This window comes from Octopus sinensis, linkage group LG7 (assembly GCF_006345805.1).
Source record: "Octopus sinensis linkage group LG7, ASM634580v1, whole genome shotgun sequence".
Classification (NCBI taxonomy): Eukaryota; Metazoa; Mollusca; class Cephalopoda; order Octopoda; family Octopodidae; genus Octopus; species Octopus sinensis.
In genome coordinates this window covers 106241184-106266225 of record NC_043003.1, presented here as the reverse complement: position 1 = coordinate 106266225, position 25042 = coordinate 106241184, and the positions used below count along the sequence as shown (strand labels likewise).

General features: G+C 38.2%; 1 protein-coding gene across 2 annotated transcripts in view; it reads left to right on the top strand.

Annotated features, from left to right (window-relative positions):
* The window catches only part of LOC115214322 (sorting nexin-33), a 198411-nt gene that overhangs the window by 110255 nt on the left and 63114 nt on the right, over positions 1-25042 (top strand). For both annotated transcript variants that reach the window (XM_036505074.1, XM_029783502.2), the window contains exon 2: positions 24735-24821. In XM_036505074.1, the coding sequence (XP_036360967.1) occupies positions 24735-24821 (87 nt within the window). The remainder of the gene's footprint in view (positions 1-24734; positions 24822-25042) is intronic.

Sequence of the window (25042 nt, the reverse complement as noted above, 5' to 3'; positions counted from 1 at the left end):
GCATTATACGAAATATTTTCACAATTTTTTCATACAGTTCCTAATAATAATCAATTACAAAAATGCAATTGGACTTTTTAAACGTAGAATGGCTATAGGGATCCAGCAAAGTAGAATAGAAATCAAAAGGGTCCTTAGTGAACAAAAGGGTTGAGAGCTACTGCTCTACATGGTTGCTCAACCCACTTGAAATAGCAGTCAAATTTTTCTCAAATTACAATATGTGCTCTTGTGGGAACAGCTGGAAAATCTTGCATATTGGATAATGTCCTCTCTACCCTGTGACTGAGATAAGACTGGGATGTGTTTGATCATTGGCCTGCTCAGCCAGAGCTGACCTACAGCTATACTATTTTACTTGTTTCAGTCATTTGACTGCGGCCATGCTGGAGCACCACCTTTAGTCGAGCAAATCGACCCCAGGACTTATTCTTTGTAAGCCCAGTACTTATTCTATCAGTCTCTTTTGCCGAACCGCTAAATGATGGGGACGTAAACACACCAGCATCGGTTGTCAAGCAATGCTAGGGGGCAAACACACACACTTATATATATATATATATATATATATATATATATATATATATATATATATACATATATACGACAGGCTTCTTTCAGTTTCCGTCTACCAAATCCACTCTCAAGGCATTGGTCGGCCTGGGGCTATAGCAGGAGACACTTGCCCAAGATGCCATGCAGTGGGTCTGAACCCGGAACCATGTGGTTGGTTAGCAAGCTACTTACCACACAGCCACTCCTGCGCCTATGTGACTTGGGTTTTTTTTTTTTTTTCAGGAAAGGAGTAATTTACATTCTTTCGTTACAAGTTAACACATAACTATGTGCATGTGTGAATCCATTTGATTTTATATTTAATATTGATTGCAAATTGATTTGTCTGTGTTGTATAAGTGATGGACAACAGCAGCGTCTGTTCATTTCCTTCTCTTTCTGCTGCTGATGAAATGAAATGACTGCAGTCAGGTGCTGCACTGAATGCATGTTGTCTATATTGCTTTGCAATTCTAGCAGAAGATGCACCACCAACAGTTGAAAGTGGCCCACTGCTACAGATCTCTATTAGGATCTTTTCACTTTGATCGGCAGATTTTTAAAATAATTTCTTTAGGCGCAGGAGTGGCTGTGTGGTAAGTAGCTTGCTAACCAACCACATGGTTCTGGGTTCAGTCCCACTGCGTGGCATCTTGGGCAAGTGTCTTCTGCTATAGCCCCGGGCCGACCAATGCCTTGTGAGTGGATTTGGTAGACGGAAACATGAAAGAAGCTTGTCGTATATATTATATATATATATATATATATATGTGTTTGTGTATCTGTATTTGTCCCCCTAGCATTGCTTGACAACTGATGCTTGTGTGTTTACGTCCCCATCACTTAGCGGTTCGGCAGAAGAGATCGATAGAATAAGTACTGGGCTTACAAAGAATAAGTCCTGGGGTCGATTTGCTTGACTAAAGGCGGTGCTCCAGCATGGCCGCAGTCAAATGACTGAAACAAGTAAAAGAGTAACTAAACACTTTTAAACTTCGTATACTGGTAGAATGTGTTTATAAACATCTTTTTCTCTTGGCTTTCTTGAGAAAATTCTGTAGTTTGTAAGCTATTTGCTGTTGAATTTCTTGCATTTCGGCAATTTCAACCAATCAATGACGACTATTGAGGTGAATACAATATCTCCGGATCTTTGTCAACAACAATTATTTCCCTCTATTATTGAATTTAATGTTTGGCATCAGATCTGCTTCAGTTTAGGAACTGGCAAGGAACAAATTGTTCTGATGGGAAGATGCTACAAATACTGTTGTTCTATTTGGCGGGGCTGCTGCTGATTTCATTGTGCCCCCCCCCAATCCCCACCTGTATTATTGTTGAAGGTCTAGCAATGAGGTTGTTGTGCTGGTGGCATATTGTTTCTGATGGTTCTCTCATTTGCACTTATGTTGAGTCTCTCTGTTTCTAGTAATTACCATATCTCTTGTGGCACTGCTCTTGACTGATTTTGTCCAAATGCTTCTGATTGTGCTTATACCTATATTCTTGAACTAAATTACCTCAAAAACCGTGCATGGGTATGTTTTCCAAAGATCCGAGGAGGATACTAATATGGGCATGAGGTTGTTCAGCCTTTCTTAGATTCATGACTGCCACATCGCACTTCCAAAGGCTGTGTGTTTGCAATCCAAGAATAGGAGATTGCTACCAAATTTCTACTGAACAAAGAAAGATAAGCCAAACCCATTTGAACCCCAAGCTTTACCTGAAAATGTCAAGTAAGCCACTTTCTGTGGAAGACATCATCACACATGTGGTCACCAGCTGCTCAAAGTGTAGCACAATGTTGTTGCTTAACAATATACAATGCTATCAGAAAAAGTGACTTTGAATAAGTAGAGAGATTCCTCCTCTTACTGAAGACCTACATAAGCATTAAGAGAAGGAATATTGGTGGAATATTCCCATCAAAACTTCTACAAGTGCAAACATAACAGATTGGATATTGTTGTTTAAGACAGAGGCAAAAAAAGGTACTTACTTTTGTAGAGGTCAGCTGCCCTGCTGATGCGAGCATCTCTTTGAAAATCAAAGAGAAAGCAGATAGCTACAGACAATTGCTTGTACCAATAATAATTGGAGATATAGTAGAAGACACCTGCCCAAGGTGGCACACAGTGGGACTGAACCCAAGACCATGTGGTTGAGAAGCAAGCTTCTTAACCACACACCCATGCCTATATTGTGTATAGTATGTATGGTAGGGATATCTCATAGTGTCAGCTACTTTGTTAATTATCTTCTGTCAGTTTATTTTGAGATGAAATAATTAAAAACAAAACAAAGCCACAATAAAACTCCTGCTAGTATTTCTTCACAAATGTTTACTGCAAATTGATTTATGGTCTTCTGCAGAAAATATTGTTTCCTGATATATTAAATATTTCCCCCCTGTTACTTAATCTGTAGGTATACTGTGGGCATAAAGACAATTTACTAAATGTCTTCATATGGTAGAAATAATGAGCTAAAATATTAGTTGTTTTCTCATCTTCAAAGTTAACAGAATCATAAAGAAATATTAGTAAATACAAGCTATTTTTCTTTAACTGATTCTCTGGCCATTATTTCCATTTAATGAAATAAAGAGAAAAAAAAATGGTTGTTGACATTTTGTATGTGCTGTCATAAAATATTTAAAACCTGCTGAAATAGTCATAAATTAATGCAAAGTTCTTTATATTGACTTTGGTATTAAAAGAACATTTGGGAAACCAAAAGCAATAAAGAAAATGCTACGTTGATTTTGGCATTTTTTAAACGATGAACTTCAACATTTTTCTCCTATAAATTTCATATACTTTTCATAAGTTCATTCCAATTACTACAACACCTATTCAATATATTTTCTTAGACGCTACACCGTTCCAATGTATATTTTTGTTCTGTTCCAGTGAAGTCACATATTGGGATAGGTCTGCAAATTCTTATATTTTCATGTTGTTTTTTTTTTTTAAATTTTATCTGAGATTCTACACTTCTTGAAATTGGAGTTTTCTAATTTACCTCCCCACTCTCTATCATTTAATGTAACTCATTTCTTATCTTGAAGAATTTTAGTTGAATGATTTGACCCCAGTACTGTTTTTTTTATTTTAAAACCTGGTACTTATTCTATCATGTTCCTTTCTGTTGACGAGCATAGGCTCGAAACATAAAAGACTTTCTCACTTCCTGAGTGTTAAACTAATACATCTGTTTGTTGTTTACACACCCGTCATCATCTTTTGTTTTGTTTTGTTGGTTTTCTTTTGTAAATTCCAACTACTTATTCTATCAGTTCCTTTTGCCAAACTGTTAAGCTGCAGGAATATAAACATACAAATGCTGGTTGTCAAGCGGTGGTGAGGGACACACATGCGCACACACACACACACACACACACACACACATGGTTGGCTTCTTTCAGTTTCTGTCTCCCAGATTGGCTTACAAGGTTTTGGTCAGCCTGAGGCAATACTAGAAATCCTTTGCCCAAGGTGCCATGCAGTGGGACTGAACCTGGGACCATGTGATTCGGAAGCAAACAGCACAACCGTGTCTGCTCTTATATATATATATATATATATATATATATATATATATGTATGTTTGTTCCTTCTCGAGCCATGCCTGGCTCATAAGGGCCAGTTTCCCGGTTTCCTTGGTGTATAGGTTCCCCAACTGGATGGGATGCTGGTCCGTCGCAGGTGAGCTGTGAAATGCAGGAAGTAAGAGTGAGAGAAAGTTGTAGTGAAAGAGTCAGCAGAGGTTCGCCATTACCTTCCGCCGGAGCCGCATGGAGCTTAGATGTTTCACTCATAAACACACACATCACCCCGGTCTGAGATTCGAACCCTCAACTGCGAGTCCGCTGCGCTAACCACTAGGCCATGTATCTCCACGTATGTATAATTTTAAAGATGACTATTCAGAGGTTTAAAGCAAAATAGTTGGAAGGAGAAAGCTTTTAAATTAAGATGGAATGGTAAAGAGAACAAAATTGGAGGAAGCAAGGTTTAGATGAATAGTATTGAAAATACCCAAAATGTTATTTTCCTATTGCTATCATCCTACAAACTCAAATGGCTTTAAGCTCTCTCTGATCAGTTGGGTAGGAGCAAGCTGTTCTAATCTTTAAGTACATTTGGTTGTACATGGTCACCAAAACTGCTCATTTACTTTCTCCATAAAAGGATAATTAAGAAATAAGAAAAAAAATCTCTCACACACACACACACACACGCACACATGTATATACTCATTATACACAAATGCAAGCGCGTATAAGCTGTGTGCAGGTGTGTGCGTATTTACACATTCCCATGTCCTATATACAGCATGTCTGTTTCACTTTTTCAAAAATATACACCTTGAAAAATAAAGATTAAGATTATAATAATCCTTTTTTAAAGCAAAGAAAGATTAATCTCCTGTCTCTAGGGATAATAATTTCTTTTTGTTCTTTATAGAATGTTTTAAATAAGACTTGTAGATAAAATGCCATCTACAGATGCACAAAACGGTTTTTCTTTTCAGCTTTATCGGTGAGGTTATATATATATATAATACGTATTTATCAGTGAATTGCAAACTTACATTATAAAAATGAATACAACAGCTGCTGTGTTGTTTGCTATTGGCAGATCTTTCTTCCAGATAGCGTAAATAGATGTCTGTTAGAACCACTCTTGGCTGAATTTTCTTCTGTGTTTACAATAGGAAACTTGTTTATAGTGTTGTGGTCTTGGACGATCATATTATTGCCTGTGCTCTTTACTCTGCCATACTTTTGTCTCTCAACACCTGGCATGAAACCACCTCCCTCACTCAGTTGAGGGGGCTTTTCCTGTTCTTCTCCCATCTTGCAAGTTACTTGCTAATCTTACTAGTGTCAGTGCCATGAAAAAAGCACTCAGTCCACACGGAAAAGTAGTTGGTATCAGGAAGATCATTCAGCCCTAAGAACAATGCCTAAGCTTGGCATTCCGTGATGTCTGCAAATTTCTGCTTCCCAATGAAATCGACAAGATTGATGTTCAGCTTGCAAACATCTCTAAGTTGGTCTCTGCTACAAAAGAGTCCCAAGGGGGAACAGATTTGGAAGGGTTGATGGATTTGAAGATCTTTCACGAAGGATTCATGGAATGAGAGTGTGATGTTCTGGAACGCTCTACAGGTTTTTCTTTTCTTTTAACGATGGGGTGTTATCTCCCTTGCCAGACATTTTTAACAGTGAAGGACAGGAAGTGGGAGAGGATATAAATGTTCTCCTGGAATGCATTGAGGAGGAGTCTCTGCCATGAGGTTCCCTGTGGTGCAGCAAAACTTGGATATTGATATGCAATGTTTGTTTTGGTATCCCTTCCTCTAGTGATAAGGCGGCGAGCTGGCAGAAACGTTAGCATGCCGGGCGAAATGCTTAGCGGTATTTCGTCTGCTGTTACGTTCTGAGTTCAAATTCCTCCGAGGTCGACTTTTCCTTTCATCCTTTCGGGGTCGATAAATTAAGTACCAGTTACGCACTGGGGTTGATATAATCGACTTAATCCATGTGTCTGTCCTTGTTTGTCCTCTTTGTGTTTAGCCCCTTGTGGGTAGTAAAGAAATAGGTATCCCTTCCTCAATTGATGGTATTACCTGGATAGCAGTCTAGTAGGTAATTATACTCTTTGATGTGAATCTGCTCATACCAGCTAAAGAAGACATTTGAGAGAGATGGTTGGGGAGTGGATAGTAGGGTGTCCAGTGGGACATTGGTGGAGTGGGCATAGAGAAACTGGTTTAAAAGAACAGAGGTGGAAGTGTGAAAGAAATGGCAGAGACGAAGCAAACATCTGTGAGCCAGTGGTTGAGATGACTGAATAAATCTTTGTCATAAGTTTAATTGAAACCTCATTGCCCAGTCAGCCGTATCGCATTCTACGACTCAGTTATTTCGTTTAGTCATCTGTCTTTATGATGGCAGAGTGAAACCTGAAGGAAATTTGGTCGTTCTCTCAAATAGGTTAACCCTTATGCATCCAGAGTTTTCTGTCAAATGTAAAACTTATTCACAATTATCTCAATTAATCATGCTTCATCTCACAGCTTTGAGAGTTCAATAATGTGTTTGTTGTACTTTTAGAATGGCAATAGAGGGTAGGTGTGAAAGATCAGATCTGGCTGCTTTGAACATAAAATGAATAAAGTATTTGGGTTAGTTGGAGCTATTCACATGCTAAGAGGTTAAGTGACAGCATAGAAAATTCTTAATCAATTGTTTTGCAAAATAAATAACAAAGGCCCATGACCTATTGGCTAGGGTGTAAGATTGTGGTTTCAATTCCTCAACCAAGTGGTGTGTTATGTACTTGGACAAAACACTTTATTTCACATTGTAAATGAATAATTCTACAATGGACTGACTTGCCAGTCAAGAGGAATGTTATGATCTCAGCACTTATGCAAGATGAAAACCAAGATACCTAGGACTTGAGGAGACAGTGTTTAATATATATAGGTGCAGGAGTGGCTGTGTGGTAAGTAGCTTGTTTACCAACCACATGGTTCTGGGTTCAGTCCCACTAGGAGTGGCTGTGTGGTAAGTAGCTTCTTTACCAACCACATGGTTCCGGGTTCAGTCCCATTGCATGGTACCTTGGGCAAGTGTCTTCTACTATAGCCTCGGGCCGACCAAAGCCTTGTGAGTGGATTTGGTAGACAGAAACTGAAAGAAGCCCATCGTAAATATGTATATATATGTATATATGTATGTGTGCGTGTGTTTGTGTGTCTGTGTTTGTCCCCCTAGCATTGCTTGACAACCGATGCTGGTGTGTTTATGTCCCCGTTACTTAGCGGTTCGGCAAAAGAGACCGATAGAATAAGTACTGGGCTTACAAAAGAATAAGTCCCGAGGTCGAGTTGCTCGATTAAAGGCGGTGCTCCAGCATGGCCACAGTCAAATGACTGAAACAAGTAAAAGAGTAAAGAGTATATATATGCCGATGCCAGTGTTGCATTTCTGGCCCATTTAAAAGTACCTTTGATGTGTCGGGCGATATATGCTTGAGAAGACCTGTTGAGTCAAGTAAAATCAAAATCGTAGCTGTGCCCAGTGCTTCCTGACTGGCTCCTGCTTCGGTGGCACCTAAAATGCACTATCTGAATGAGATCGATGCCAGGGCCACCTGACTGGCTCCCATTCTGGTGGCACATAAAATGCACTATCCAAATGTGGCCAATACCTGTGCTCCCTGACTGGCTCCCGTCCCAGTGGCATGTAAAAAGCACTATCCAAATGTGATTAATGCCAGTGCCACCAGACTGGCTCCTGTGCCAGTGGCACATAAAAAGCACTCACTACACTCTAGGAGTGGTTGGCATTAGGAAGGGCACCCAACTGTAGAAACATTGCCAAATCAGACTGGAGCCTGGTGCAGCTGCTGGCTTTCCAGACCTCAGTCAAACCATCGAACCCATGCCAGCATGGAAAATAGATGTTAAAAAATAGAAAATTAATGTTTCTGTTAAGGAAATTCAGTTGGCTCTAATAGGATAATTGCCTATTTTCTTTGATGTTGTTTAACTCTAGGTCAGCACTATGCCTTCCCTTTTGTGTATAGTATGTATGGTAGGGATATCTCATAGTGTCAGCTACTTTGTTAATTATCTTCTGTCAGTTTATTTCGAGATGAAATAATTAAAATCAAAACAAAACCACAATAAAACTCCTGCTACTATTTCTTCACAAATGTTTACTGCAAATTGATTTATAGGTAGGGTATGACTTAAGAGAAATTTGTTTGCTATTTCTAGCAGGTTGAGTGACCATGCTGTTGGATTACATAAGTGTTTTCATGCAAAAGAAGCAGTTGGTTCATTGAGTGGAAAATTACCCAGAAGAAGAGGGATGAGTCAGAAGAGAACTAATCTTCTTTGATTATAAATGGCAATGGTTTTGTACATTAGCACACATCTAGTGCAAGCAGGATTGGGGAAAGAATGGGGCGGGGTTGGGAGTTAATGGTCAGTGAAATCAATCCACCGCTTCATGGCTAAATATGTTATTGACCCTGGGAGAATGAAAGGTAAACTGAAACTCTGCAGTATTTGAACCCAAAATGTGATGAGATAAAACAAAATAGTGCAAGATATTTAGTTCAACTGTTATTTCAGAGACTAGGTTAATAATAATAACTTCTACTATAGGCACAAGGCCTGAAATTTTGGGGGAGGGGTTAAGTTGATTACATCGACCCCAGTACTTGACTGGTACTTAATTTATCGAATCACGAAAGGATGCAAAGCAATCAACCTTGGAAGTATTTCAAATAAAATGCAAAAACAGAAAATGCCCTTAAGCATTTTGCCCAACATATGCTAATGAGTCTGCCATCTTGCTGTCTAATAATAATAATAATAATAATAATAATAATAATAATCTGTTGTCTGGGGAGAGTCTTGCAAACCAAATCCCAAAACAAAATAATAATAATGATGGTTTCAAATTTTGGAACAGGGCCAACAATTTTTGAGAGGTGGGGGAAGTTGATTACATCAACTCCAGTACCTCACTAATACTTATTTTATCAACTCCAGTACTTGACAGGTACTTGTTTTATCAACTGACCCCAAGAAGATAAAAGGCAGAGTTGACCTCAATGGCATTCAGAACATAAAGACAAGTGAAATACCTATTTCTTTATTACCCACAAGGGGCTAAACACAGAGGGGACAAACAAGGACAGGCATAGGTATTAAGTCGATTATATTGACCCCAGTGCGTAACTGGTACTTAATTTATCGACTCCGATAAATAATTTGTTATAGTCATTATAGTAAAGCTATCGATATAAAGGTAGAAAACCATGAGCAAACTAACAATTCATAAATGCAAGAACTTACAAAATATAATTTCTCTTAAAGTCTTGAAATAAATGTTCTGAGGCCTTTACACATGTCACAACTTGATCCAAGCAAGAGCAGTGGCCAACGGGCAGAGCATAACATGTGCTAACTTATTAGCACAGAGCAACAAGAAGGATTATATGATTATGTTGCTGTTGTTGTTGTTGTTGAACATAGCAACTTTGCTGGAGAATGTCACAACAAATCGACAGTCCGCAACCAAAAAGATTTGGGAAGTTTCAAGCAAAACCGTTTCTTGTAGATGCTCTTTCTTCAGATTTGCTCCTCTCTTTTCAATCCAGTTTGTGAGCTGGGTGCTATAAGTACCTAAGGATCCACAACAACAGGCACAACATCTACCTTCAACGACCACAGTTTCTTTTTATTTCTAATCTCCCACTTCAAATCATCCTACACGACCACTTTCCATTCTTCTAATACTCCATCAACACCAAGAAATGCAATACCTATGATTAGACTGGTTTTCTCACCTTTTTTTTAATTTATTTATATCTGGCCTCTGCTGTTCAGTTTTATAATCACATTGGATCATTATATACGATAGAAATCTTTACTTTATCATTCTCAGTTGCTGGGTTGATTAACTGACCAATCCTCAGCCCCTAAAATTGCTGGGCTTGTGCCAAAACTGAAACCTATTTCTTTTACTACCCACAAGGGGCTAAACACAGAGGGGACAAACAAGGACAGACACACGGATTAAGTCGATTACATCGACCCCAGTGCGTAACTGGTACTTAATTAATCGACCCCGAAAGGATGAAAGGCAAAATTGACCTCGGCGGAATTTGAACTCAGAATGCAACGGCAGACGAAATACGGCTACGCATTTTGCCCGGCGTGCTAACGTTTCTGCCAGCTTGCTGCCTTATGCCAAAGCTGAAACCATTACTACATTCACCTGTCTTTATGTTCTCAATTCAAATTCCAGAGGTCAACTTTGCCTTTCATTTTTTTGAGGTCAATTAAATAACAATTGCATATTGTGGTCAATGTAATTAAATAGCAACCCTCTTACCACCACCCAAAATTTCAGGCCTTGTACCTATAGGAGAATGGCTTATTATATTAAAAGAGCAGGCTAGCAGAACCATTAACTCACCAGACAAAATGCGTAGTGGTATGTCAGTGGCGAGCTGGCAGAAACGTTAGCACGCCGGGCGAAATGCGTAGCCGTATTTCGTCTGCCGTTACATTCTGGTTTTAGTGTATCTGTAACTATTCTTTTACTTGTTTCAGTCATTTTGACTATGGCCATACTGGAGCACTGCCTTTAGTTGAACAAATTGAACCCTTGTAAGCCTAGTACTTATTCTGTTGGTCTCTTTTGCTGAACTGCTAAGTTATGGGGACATAAACACACCAGCATCAGTTGTCAAGCGATGGCGGGGAAACACACAAACATACACACATACATATATATATATATATATATATATGTCACAACCTGGGACACTCCTGTCACAACCTGGGACCTTGAAGACTGCTTTAATGCAAGAAAGTATACTAGTCTCTGACTATTTTATATTCAATATTTCATGTATTCAATAAGACAATCAATACTTCATTTCATTTTACTATATATACTATTTATACTATATATTTTACTAGCAGTATTGCCCGGCGTTGCTCGGGTTTGTAAGGGAAATAACTATATAAGCATTTTTAGAGAGTTATAGCCAAAAAATAGCAAAAAAATGCATTAAAAATGGGAAAAAAAATTATGGTAAATTTTTTTTTAAATCGTTGACTCATTGTAGACATTTTTAGAGAGTTACTTCCCTTATATAATAACGAAAAAATGCATTAAAATGGGAAAAAATGATGGTAAATTTTTTTTTAAATTGTAGACTCATTGTAGACGCGCGCTAATACCCAGAAGGGCTCGATATGAATCACGACTATAAGATACCCACTTTTGGTTACACTGCACCGCAAAATGTGGGAGTAGTTAGGAATCTAAATCGTAGGAGACAGACACACAACTTCACTTTTATATATAAAGATATTTCATCTATTCAATAAGACAATCAATACTTCAATTCATTTTACTATATATATTATTTTTATTTATATATTTTGTATTCTACATTAATAATATAAAGAATATAAATAAGACAATAAAACATAGACAGAGTTGGAATTCCTTTGAATAATATATTTATATGTATATATATATATATGTATATATATATATAATATGGGCTTTTTTCATTTCCCGTCTACCAAATCTACTCACATGGCTTTGGTCAGCCCGGGGCTATAGTAGAAGACACTTGCCCAACATGCCATGCAGTGGGACTGAACCTGGGATCATGTGGTTGGTTAGCAAGCTACTTACCACACAGCCACTCCTGTGCCCATGTTCCTATTTACTTTACAATTACTTAAGGATTGTGTTTGTGAATGTCGCTGTGTGGTAAGAAGCTCACTTCCCATCCACATGGTTCCAGGTTCGGCCCCATTGCATGGCACCTTGGGCAAGTGTCTCCTACTGTAGCCTCGGGCTGACCAAAGTCTTGTGAGTGGATTTAGTAGATGGAAACTGAAAGAAGCTTGTCATATATATATATATATATGTGTGTGTGTGTATATCTTAGTGTGTCTGTGTTTGTCCATCTAGCATCACTTGACAACTGATGTTGGTGTATTTACGTCCCTGTAACTTAGCAGTTCGACAAAAGGGACTGATAGTCTCTGTAAGCCTAGTACTTATTCTAAGTCCAGGGGTCGATTTGTTCGATGAAAGGGGGTGCTCCAGCATGGTCGCAGTCAAATGACTGAAACAAGTAGAAGAATAAAAGAATTTGTTTATATAAGAAAATCACATAATATTAAATTATTGCCTTCGTGTTTAATAAATAAAGTCAGCTGTTGCTTTTCATTTGATCCACTCTGATCCATGAACTGCCAAAAAGGACGGGGATGATGTTTGAACTGGATCTAGCTACAGTAAAATTTCATCGTGAACATTTTATTTCACCAAAAGTCTATTACAAGAATTTATCTCAAAGTAATGGACTCACCAGAAAGTATTGTTGCGTTTCCTGTGTTGGTCTGCTTTGAAATGATGCTTTCAATGCGATCCATTTCGTAAGAATGGAAATAATTTTTTGAATATGAAATGTAAGAATGTTGTAGAGGTGACATATATGGATGCAGCTAGTAATAATTATGATTTCAAATTTTGGCACAAGGCCAGCAATTTTAAGGATGGGAGTTAGTTGACTGATTGACCTCCATACTTGACTGGAACTTGTTTTATAGAACACTGAAGAACACAAAGTTGACCATAGCAGTATTTGAACCTACAAAACAAGAAGAAATATGCTAAACATGTTGCTCACTGCCCTACTACTACTACTAATACTACTACTACTACTAATAATAATAATAATAATAATAATAATAAATACTATTAACATTGGTTTCAAATTTTGGCACAGGGCCAACAATTTTTGAGGGGAGGGGGAAGTTGTTTACATCAACTCCAGTGCTTGACTGGTACTCTTTTATTGACCTTGGAAGGATGAAATTGTCTTTGAACTTTGAGCATAAAAAACCCAGAAGAAATGTCACTAAACATTTTGTCCTATTAGTTATGAATTTTGCTGGCTGACCACCCTCAATGAGAAGAATTTGTTTTACTACAAATACATATTAAAAAAAAAAAAAAACTTCTGCAGAAATTATAGGCGCAGGAGTGGCTGTGTGGCAATTCTGGATAGAAGTAGGGATCCACTAAGGTTCAGCCTTCAGTCCCTTTTTATTCATCATAGTCCTCCAGACAATAACAGAGGAATTCAAGACGGGTTGCCCCTGGGAGCTTCTCTATGCTGATGACCTGGCCCTCATAGCAGAATCACTACCAGAACTAGAAACGAAATTCCGTGTGTGGAAGCAAGGTTTAGAATCAAAAGGCCTTAGAGTCAATGTAGTAAAGACCAAAGTCCTAGTAAGTAGGAAGGCGAATACATCACACTGCCCCCACTCAGGTAGGTGTCCCTGCTTGATCTTTAGAAAAGGTGTGGGTAGAACCTTCATAAGATGTACCCAGTGTAAGCTATGGACACATAAGAGGTGCAGTAACATCAAAGGAAGATTAACTGAGAAGATAGCTTTTGTGTGCAGCAAATGCACAGTGGTAATAAACACTACTGAAAACAAATTCCATCACACTTCAGGGGGAGAAACTAGAAGTAGTTGATAGTTTCCACTACCTAGGTGACCAAATTAGTAGTGGAGGTGAATGCTCAGAGAGTGTCACCACTAGAATACAAATAGCCTGGGCAAAGTTTAGAAAGCTTCTACCCCTACTGGTGACAAAGGGTCTTTCGCTTAGAGTGAAAGGTAGATTGTATGATACATGAGTGTGAACTGCCATGCTTCACGGTAGTGAAACATGGGCTGGGACTGTGGAGGACATGCGTAGACTTGAAAGAAATGAAGCTAGCATGATCCACTGGATGTATAATGTCAGTGTGCACACACGACAAAGTGTAAGCACCCTGAGAGAACTGTTGGACATAAGAAGCATCAGATGTGGTGTGCAAGAGAGACATTTGCGCTGGTATGGTCATGTACTATGGATGGATGAGGAGAGATGTGTGAAGAAGTGCCACTCCCAAACAGTTGAAGGAATCCGGAGTAGAGGTAGACCCAGGAAGACATAGGATGAGGTGATCAAGCATGACCATCGAACGTTGGGCCTCACAGAGGCAATGATGAAAGACCAAGACCTCTGGAGATATGCTGTAACTATGAAGACCCAGCAAATAAAGTGAGTTCATGGCCATATCCTACACAAGTTTCGCATAACCAGCCCCAACCCATTCAAAAGTACCTGGATCATAGGGCGACCTGCTGTGCTTGAGGAGATCTATTGAGTCAAGTACATCAACATCGAAATGAAAATCAAATGGAAATTGTAGTTATGTTACCCGTGCCAGTGGCACGTAAAAAGCACCATCCGAATGTGGCCGATGCCAGCCTTCCCTGTGCCGGTGGCACGTAAAAAGCACCCACTACTCTCCTGGAGTGGTTGGCAATAGGAAGGGCATCCAGCTGTAGAAACACTGCCAGATCAGACTGGAGCCTGGTGCAGCCTCCTAGCTTCCCAGACCATGGTCAAACCGTCCAACCCATGGTAGCATGGAAAACAGATGTTAAATGATGATGATGATGATGGATCTGGGTTCAGTCCCATTGCATGGCACCTTGGGCAAGTGTCTTCTACTATAGCCTATTATTATTAGGGCAGTGAGCAACATGTTTAGCATACACTACATTTCACAGGGTACAACCTTAAAGTTGACAGCGCTCTGCTAAACGCAGAAAATTTATCTTGCTATTGGCCAAAAATACCTATTTTTCTCAATTTTTAAGCCCTTTGTAACTTTATTCTCTGATTCTTTTCTCCACAACATCATACCTTCAAAGCAATGAGACTGGAATGCTACATTATCACAGCCAATTTTCAGATTTTTTACTGTCTTCTACAATAAGCGTGTTTTGTGAATGAAAAAAACTAGATCCCACTTTAGTTATGGTTTGTGTTTGTTTCTCAGCAATAATCTATGACCCATGAACTTGGGTTGTTGTCATCGCACAACCCTGTTGGAACAGAAGAGCTAAGCTGTGGCCTAGAATAGTAAAAAAAAAAAGAAAAAAAAAAGAAACAGAACAAAAAAAAATTGATGTATGGTAATTTGAGACATATAGGCATACACTTATTCACTCATGTTAATATAACAATAATTTAATGTGATAGGTTTGTTCGATCAAAGGCTGCCAACAGCAGCATTGCAGCAGCAGCAGCAATGGCAGCAGCAGCAGCCAACCTAACAACAGTTCAGCTGATGTTGGTGACGAAATCTTTGCATTTTCATTAACATAATTTTTACTGTAATTCACTATTTTATATTAATAAATGATGATGGCGGTAATAATTAAAGAAACCAGCTGTTGTTGTTGTTGTTAGTGTTGCTGTAATGAATTGGAAATATCTTTTCAACTTAGAATTACTTGCTCTCTCTTCACAAAAGTAATTCTAGGTCTTAAGAAAATTCTGTCTTTCTTTTATTGATATATTTTATTTTTATTTATTTTTGCTTTTTCTCTTGGAAGATCTCTGGAAGCATGAATCAATAAGCACTCAACATTATTAAGAAATATTAATCCTCCACCACCACCACCACCATAATCACTTACCATCACTATCACCATCGTACAGAAGAGAAATTTAGCAATTAGAGACTGGTTTCATTTGAAGCTGACTGAACCTGCAGAGTCGTGTGTTTTGAATTTCGGCTATTGTTCTGGTGTGTTTTGTATTCTCTCCAACAACAAAAAGAAAGCTTGATATATTTGCATTAACAACTGTCAGTGTTGTTCTCCACCCATCACCTCCCCACCCCCACATCTCCTCCTCCTCCTCCACTTCTTCAGAAATATGTCTACAGCTGAAACAGTTTGCAGTTCCAGCACATCCTATTTTCATTTTATACATTGGTTTATTTATTATAAAACAAGTGAAATAAATGGGTTACTTTCTCTTAACGACTGAAATACTGTTTCCTTTCTCTTCTAAATCAAATACTATTCATTTCTATGTTTTATTGTGGAAATTTCTTTATTTCAATATCAACCACTTAAGAATTAATTACATTTTAGTTTATATATATGTTTGAATGCTTTCATCATATATATATACATATATATATATATATGTGAAGTACTGTTTATACCTCGTTCAGAGATTACTATATATATATACATATATATATATATAAAATGTGTGTGTGAAAGCATTCAAACTTTAAATTGCTACTAATTGACACATTAAAAAAATTTTTAAAAATTGCTGTAAAATCCCTCACAAGATTTTCTTGTCTTCTTTTCTCTTAGATAAATCTTGTTTTAGAATCTTAAGCCTGTATCAAATTACAAACTTTGTAGCCCATGTTTTATTTAGTAGTGTTGCCAACTCCATTTTAAACCCTCATAAAATAAATTTCAAAATAATCCGAGGCTCTTGGCACAGGCATGGCTGTGTGGTTAAGAAATTCACTTTGCAATGATACGGTTTCATGTTCAGTCCCACTGTACAGCAGCTTGGGCAAGTGTCTTCTATAGCCCCAAGCCAACTGGAAACTGCGTGGAAGCCCATGATACACGTGTGTGTGTTTGTGTATCTGTGATTGTTCCCCCACTTCTGTATGACAACTGGTGTTGGTTTATTTACATCCCTGTAATGTATCAGTTCAGTAAAAGGAATTTCTAGAATAAGTACCAAACTTTACAAAATAAGTGCAGGAGTTGATTTGTTCAAAACACTGCCCCAGCATGGCCACAGTTCAACAACTGAAACAAAAGATATATGCAAAGAAAAAAAAAAGCTCAAGTTAATAATATCGGTCGATAATGAAAGATTCTGGTCAACTTGTTGCAGCAGCTAATTGTTTTGTACTCAATGTGTGGGAAAGAAGTCTTAGTCAGTGTTTCATTAGACAACTAATTAGAACTGGTACTATTAACATTCTTTCAGTATTCCTTGAAAGTGAAGATTGGCATTTTTACACTTGGTTTCTTCCTAGGTATCTAAACTATTTGTCTTTTTATTTTGGTTCATAAATAAATGACTAATATTACACAGCTGATATATAGGACTTCTAATTTGGTGGATCTGATACATGTAATGAAGTTTGTTCCATATCTTGAATTTATAGATATGTGACAGAAGAGGGAAATAAGTAGGATGATGTTTAGACATCTGTTCAAAGGGTGGAAAAATAAGTTATAGTTATTTAGGTTTATTTCTTTTCATCCAGACGAGATGACTAAAGATTGAGACTCTTTGGTTATGTTTTGCTTTGTAGGTGCATTCATTGGTAAAATCATAATTGTGTGTGTGTGTGGTGCGGTAGAGTGGATTTGTCTGTAAGTGAAGGAAGTTGGCTCCCAATGCAAATTAAAATTGATTCACCGACTGTTTTCTAGGACCCTTACCTCTACTTTATAGTTCATAGCCCTCAACTAAACAGTAATGTCAAGTTTGTTTAGTGGAATAAAAGGATCATTAATCAAGACCTTATCAGTGCACTGGTTTCTAAATATAGTTTATTTTTCTTTACTAAATTCTTTCTATACGCACCAGTGATGCCTAGCCTTTCCTTGCTTATTGCCTTCTCAACGTGTCATCTTATCCATAGGGACTCCTACTCTCTATTATTATCCAACTGTGGGTTACCCCAAACTATAAAAGATACCTAGAAAGGCATCAGTAAGCCAGTCTTTATCTTCACAGAGGCATTGCCTCTCCCTCCACTTTTGAGAAATGTTGATTTAGAATATTTGCCAAAATTTATAAGGAACTTAATATCATTTTATTTATATTTTACATTAAGAGTAAGAAGGGGGGAAAAGTGTTGTTATTAAGCCAACAAGGGAGTCATAATGTAGTCACTTGATCTGGTAGGGACAGCAGTCAAATCCCTCTCTCAAATCTCATTCACCATCTTAAAAAAGCTACGCATCTTGTTGCATTGTATCATCAACACTATTGAGAAAATATATCCCACACAAGTTGAGAGATATTTCTTTTTCTATTTTTCTTTTATTTTCTTTTACTTGTTACAGTCATTTGACTGCGGCCATGCTGGAGTACCGCCTTTAGTCGAGCAAATCGACCCCGGGACTTATACTTTGTAAGCCCAGTACTTATTCTATGTAAGCCCAGTACTTATTCTATCGGTCTCTTTTGCCAAACCGCTAAGTGACGGGGGACGTAAACACACCAGCATCAGTTGTCAAGCAATGCTAGGGAGACAGACACACAAACACACACATACATATATATATATATATATATATATATATATACATATATACGACAGGCTTCTTTCAGTTTCTGTCTACCAAATCCACTCACAAGGCATTGGTCGACCCAGGGCTATAGCAGAAGACACTTGCCCAAGATGCCACACAGTGGGACTGAACCCGGAATCATGTGGCTGGTTAGCAAGCTACTTACCACACAGCCACTCCTGCGCCTTGTTTGTCTAAGTATCTGTAACTTAGCAGTTCAGCAACAGAGACTGATAGAATAAGTATCAGGCTTAAAAAAAAGGAAGTTGGGAATCGATTCATTGCACTAATATTCCGCAAGGCAGTGCTCCAGCATGGTCGCAGTCTAATGACTGAAACGAGTAAAAGATAACAGATATTAGTTTTAAAATAATGAATATCATTTTTTTAATCAAATTTTAAAATTTTATTAAAGCACCTTGACATGGAAAATCTCAGAATTTTTTCATGGAACCCACTTTAGATAACCTTGGCATGTGGTATATCATATAATTTTCTTTATGCTCCACTTGGTAATTCTATACCACCAAATTATATGAATTCTTGCATTGAATTAATTCATAATCTCTAGGGTGTGTTACATAATTCTCCTATTTATAAGTTTGGTTAGAAAATGAAAACCTGAAGGAAATCTTTCGTATTTTTCCTTCATTTTCACATTTTAAGCTAAAAAAAAAAACTGGTATTTTCTATTGCTTTCTATCATAGTCTTTCATTATTTAGGTCAGTAAATATGGGAACATATATTGGAATTGTCATCAACATTTAGCATTTCATTTTGTCTGATGGCAACACTTTAGGAAGCCCGAGTTTGATTTTGTTTTGACTTGTAATGTCACGATTGTTTTCACTATCATCTCTTGTATTTGTTCAATAAATATGTAATTGTTTATTGAATGAAATAATGATGAAGACAAACAACATTTTTATTGTGAGAACAAATATTTGCATAAATTGCTGGAGCAATACTTTTGTAATCTCAAGCTGTTTTTGAAATCAGCTGCTAGAATGTGAAGAGGTGTGGAATTTCATTGAAGCAATTAGTATATATTAATTTCTTTCAGCAGATAGTAAAGAGATAATCTAGTGATCATGTTCTTCATAAGGGGATTGACAACTTGTGGAGGTGAATTAACTTTAACTTGGGTTTCAAACTGTTTGTGAAACGTGATTTACCTCCGTGATGGTGGCACGTAACAAACACCATCCGATCGTGGCCGTGCCAGCCTCGCCTGGCCTCCGTGCCGGTGGCACGTAAAGAGCACCATCCGAGCGTGGCCGTTCGCCAGCCTCGTCTGGCACCTGTGTCGGTGGCACATAAAAAGCACCCACTACACTCTCGGAGTGGTTGGCGTTAGAAAGGGCATCCAGCTGTAGAAACACTGCCAGATCTGACTGGCCTGATGCAGCCTCCCGGCTTCCCAGACCCCAGTTGAACCGTCCAACCCATGCTAGCATGGAAAGCGGACGTTAAACGATGATGATGATTTACTTGTTTCATTGAAATTTGAAATCAGAAGAAATGCCTCCAGGTATTTTGTCCTGCATGGTGCCTATTTTGCCAGATTTCCGCCTTATATACCAGATTGATAGTGAATTATTTTACTTGGGGATGAGACATCTTGGTACAAACAATTTCTCTATGTGTCTCTTTCTCTTTCTCTCTTTTACTTGTTTCAGTTATTTGACTGCGGCCATGCTGGAGCACCGCCTTTAGTCGAGCAAATCGACCCCGGGACTTATTCTTTGTAAGCCCAGTATTTATTCTCTTTTGCCGAACCGCTAAGTGACGGGGATGTAAACACACAACCATCGGTTGTCAAGCAATGCTAGGGGGACAAACACAGACACACAAACACACACATACATATATATATATACATATATATACGACAGGCTTCTTTCAGTTTCCGTCTACCAAATCCACTCACAAGGCATTGGTCGGCCCGGAGCTATAGCAGAAGACACTTGCCCAAGATGCCACGCAGTGGCACTGAACCCGGAACCATGTGGTTGGTTAGCAATGTGTATGAGTATTTATGTCAGTTATGTTCAACTAATGTTGTAATCTCTCTCTCTATTTGCATGTGAATATTCCTGCACATGTTTGACTGGAATGGCAAAAACCATTGCTAAAACAGGCTGAATGTTCAATTAACCATGCAAAATTGTCAGCACTCAAAAGCCACACCCACTCATCTCATTCCAATTTTATTAAATTCTTCAATATTTAAAAAATTTATTGAAGCTAAGGCAATGTATTGCAACCAAAATATGGTAATAGAAGGGTTAAGGCTAAGGTATGGGGTTTTAACTGCTAATTTTAGCAGGTCAAGCCTTTGTTTACAGGCTACATATGCATGCATGCACATGTGCAGATTTACTGCACAGAACAATTCATTAACCTAGGTTCAGATGGATAATTTATGAAACTGAATGAAGGACAATTACATCCTCCACCTGGATAGAACGCCAGTCCATTGCAGTGTTAACTTCCAAATTATCATTGGAACTCATTTACAGCTGAGAGATTGGAGCAACATGGAAAGATCAGGATCTCAATGTTCTACCTATTTGCAGGGATTGAAACCATGGTCCTTTGGTTGAGAGTGCAACACCCTAACCAACCACCAGGCCAATGGTTCCCAACCTGGGGTTTGCAGACCTTTGATGGCCTGCAAACGTAGTACTGGGGGGGGGGGGGGCTGTACACTAAATTCAAAATTTCAAGCCAAGTGAGACTGTAGTTGTGGCTGATACCTATGTCAGGTCATTGGCATGTAAAAAGCACCCACTACACTCTTGGAGTGGTTGGCATTAGGAAGTGCATCCAGCTGTAGAAACCTTGTCAAATCAGATTGGAAACTGGTACAACCCCCGGCTGTTAAACAACAATGATGATATATATATATATATATATATATATGATAGGAAATAAATTTTGCATGGAAAACGAACATTAAATGATGATAATGATGATGAATATACTATTTTGTACACTTCCATGATTCATAAAGTGTGGTGAAGTCCATAAATATCTGGGGTTTTTTTTAAAAATCTTGTTTCATTCATTTGACTGTGGCCATGCTGGGGCTCTGGATTGAATTATTAGTCAAATGAATCAACCCGATTACTTGTTTTTATAAGCCTGGTATTTATTCTGTTGGTCTCTTTTGCCAAACTGTTAAGTTATTGGGACGTAAACACACCAACACCAGTTGTCAAATAATGGTGTGACAGAAACACACATACACACACATGCAAACTCACACACACACACACACACACACAGACGCACACAAAGGGCTTCCTTCAGTTTCCACCTGCCAAATCCATCCACAAGGCTTTTGTTGGCCTGAAACTATAGTAGAAGAACTTGCCCAAGGTACCATATAGTAAGACTGAACTCGGAATCATGTGGTTGGGAAGAAAACTTCTTACCACACAGCCATGCCTGCTTATACTTTTGAGATGAAGCTTTATGAAAATAACCAAAACTTTTGGAAACGCTAATTATCATCACTTTGCTGTACAAGACATTTTGGGCACAGCCAATTTGGCAGCGCTTATTTGCCATTGCTGATTTGACACTGACCTATTTGGCATCATATGTTTTAATGTTTTTTTTCTCTATGTCTCCCTCCCCCCCACTCTCTCTCCCTCTCTCTCCATATATATTTGTGTGTATGTGTGTGTGAGCATATTTCTCTTTTTGTGAATGAGTGTTTATATTAATCATATTCAATTGATAAATTGTAATGTCTAACTCTATCCCTCTTTCTAGTTCTCTCTCTCTCTCTCTCTCTCTCTCTCTCTATATATATATAATATATATATATATATATATATATATATATATATATATATATATATAATCATCATCATCTTCGTTTAATGTCCGTTTTTCATGCTAGCATGGGTTGGACAGTTCAACTGGGGTCTGGGAAGCCAGAAGGCTGCACCAGGCTCTATTCTGATCTGGCAGAGTTTCTACAGCTGGATGCCCTTCCTAACGCCAACCACCAGCACAGGTGCCAGGCGAGGCTGACAATAGCCACAATTAGTTGGTGCATTTTACGTGCCACCGGCATGGAAGCCAGTCAAGGCAGGCTTCCGTGCCAGCGGCACGTAAAATATATATATATATATATATATATACACACACACATACATATATATGTGTGTACACATATATATATATATATATATATATATATATATATATAAGGTGGTGAGCTGGCAGAAACGTTAGCACGCCGGGCGAAATGCTAAACGGTATTTCGTCTGCTGTTACGTTCTGAGTTCAAATTCCGCCAAGGTTGACTTTGCCTTTCATCCTTTCGGGGTCGATAAATAAAGTACCAGTTTCGCACTGGGGTCGAGGTAATCGACTTAATCCCTTTGTCTGTCCTTGTTTGTCCCCTCTATGTTTGGCCCCTTGTTGGCAGTAAAGAAATATATATATATTAAATGATGATGATGATGATGATGATATATATAGGGAGAATTCACGAAAAAATCAATTATATGTATATAATTTCTGTGTGTGCATGCTTGTGTGTGTGTGCTCCCAGTGCGAAACTGTGCTACCACCAAACAGGTTGAATGTCCAGTCAGCCATGCCAAATCTCCATCGTCCTAACAGCCATTCATCTCATTCCATCCATTTTGTGATATACACTGTTGTTTCATAATTACAGTAAGATAAGAATCTGCCAAATTCCTCAATTAGTAGACGAACAACTTGTCAAACTCGGCCCATTGTGATGAATCTAAATTTATGCGATGATATTTCACAGTCGCAGATGGCTAGCAGCCACATTGTTGTTATAGTTTCACATTTCAAATTCATGCAGAGTTGATAAGATGAAAATATCTGTCAAAAGGCATCAGAAACTTGTACATTATTCATTTTAAAGATTTGGGAGAATTAAAAAATTAAGGAATTTCCAAAGTACCAGCCCATCCAAAGTACCTTGGATTGCAGAACGACTTGCTGTGCTTACCTTGGATCGTAGGGTTACCTGCTGTGCTTGAGGAGACCTATTGAGTCAAGTACATCAACATCAAAATAAATACCAAATGGAAATTGTAGTTGTGATACCTGTGCCAGCGGCACGTAAAAAGCACCATCCGGACGTGGCCGATGCCAGCGCCACCTTGACTGGCTCCTGTGTTGGTGGCACATGATCTGCTGTGCTTGAGGAGACCTATTGAGTCAAGTACATCAACATCAAAATGAATATCAAATGGAAATTGTAGTTGTGATACCTGTGCCGGTATCACGGAGTGGTTGGCATTAGGAAGGGCATCCAGCTGTAGAAACACTGCCAGATCAGACTAGAGCCTGGTGCAGCCTCCTGGCTTTCCAGACCCCGGTCAAACCGTCCAACCCATGCTAGCATGGAAAACGGACATTAAACGATGATGAAATTAAAATAAAATGCTGCTGATTTTCAAACTTGGGTTAAATGAATGACACTTCTTGTGTGTAAAGATGTGAGCTAGATGCTGATTGTTAGAAGTTAATAGGTTGCAAGGATGACTTTGTCATCATCCTTTAGTGTCCACTTTTCCATGCTTCTTTCCATGGGTCAGACAGAATCTGTTGAAGCAGGTTTTCTACAACTGGGTGCTATTCCTGTTGCCAACCCTCGCTTATTTCCAAGCCAGGTTGTACTTCTCCATGGCCAAACATTCCACAGAAGACTGAAAACAAACAACCCCACTTGTATGATGGTGATGCTCATTTACAGTTATCATGTGATGTCCAAAAGAAGGGTACATATTTACACACACACACACACACATGCACTCCCCCCTCTCTCTCTCTCTCACACACACAGACACACATAAAAGATGATCTTTTTGCAGTTTTCAATTACATTTGCTAGGCTTTGGTTGACCTAGGGCTATATTAGAGGACATATGCCCAAGGTGCCACACCCTGGGACTGAACCTGAAACCATGTAGTTTCAAAGCAAGCTTCTTAACCAGCCAACCACGTCTGCATCTGTGTATGTATGCAAAATGCTTAGCAGAAACACACAGATACAAATAAAAATTAAGACATGCAATGATAGTTCTTGGTAAACTGAGCACCAATCTTAGCTCATTTAGTTCGTGAGCTAAAAAGTTATTTTTTATATTTTATTTTTTTTTTACACTTTTTTTTGTACCAGAAAATAAGGATATGAGTTATAAGTTTCTTCTGCAGCATTCAGATAATTATTTTCATTGGTTGATTCTGTATAAATTTAACTTACCAAAGTTAAACCTTTTGCCCAAGTAACCTTTTTAAATGGAATTATAACACACTCTAATAATTCCGTTATAAGTCACTTCATTCTCTAACTTGCAGTACTTCTTAATATAATCTGCTCTTTTTCTGTTTCTTCCAGGCAAAAGCATTGTATGAATTCACCGGTGATCCAAAAGGAGGTGAACTCAGTTTTGAACAGGATGACCTTCTTGTTATCTTGAGACAGGTATGGAAGAAAATTTTAGATTGTCTTTCTCCTTCTCGTTTTTTTCAACTTTTATTTTCTTCTATTTCCCCAATTTTAAATTCAAGTTTTAACCCTTTCGTTACCGTATTTATTTTGAGATGCTCTGTGTTTCTTTCAACCATTTTAGATGTAACAAAGAATTTAAGTTAAATATCTTAGTTATCACTAAGCTAATGTTGGGAACATAAATTGTGACTAAG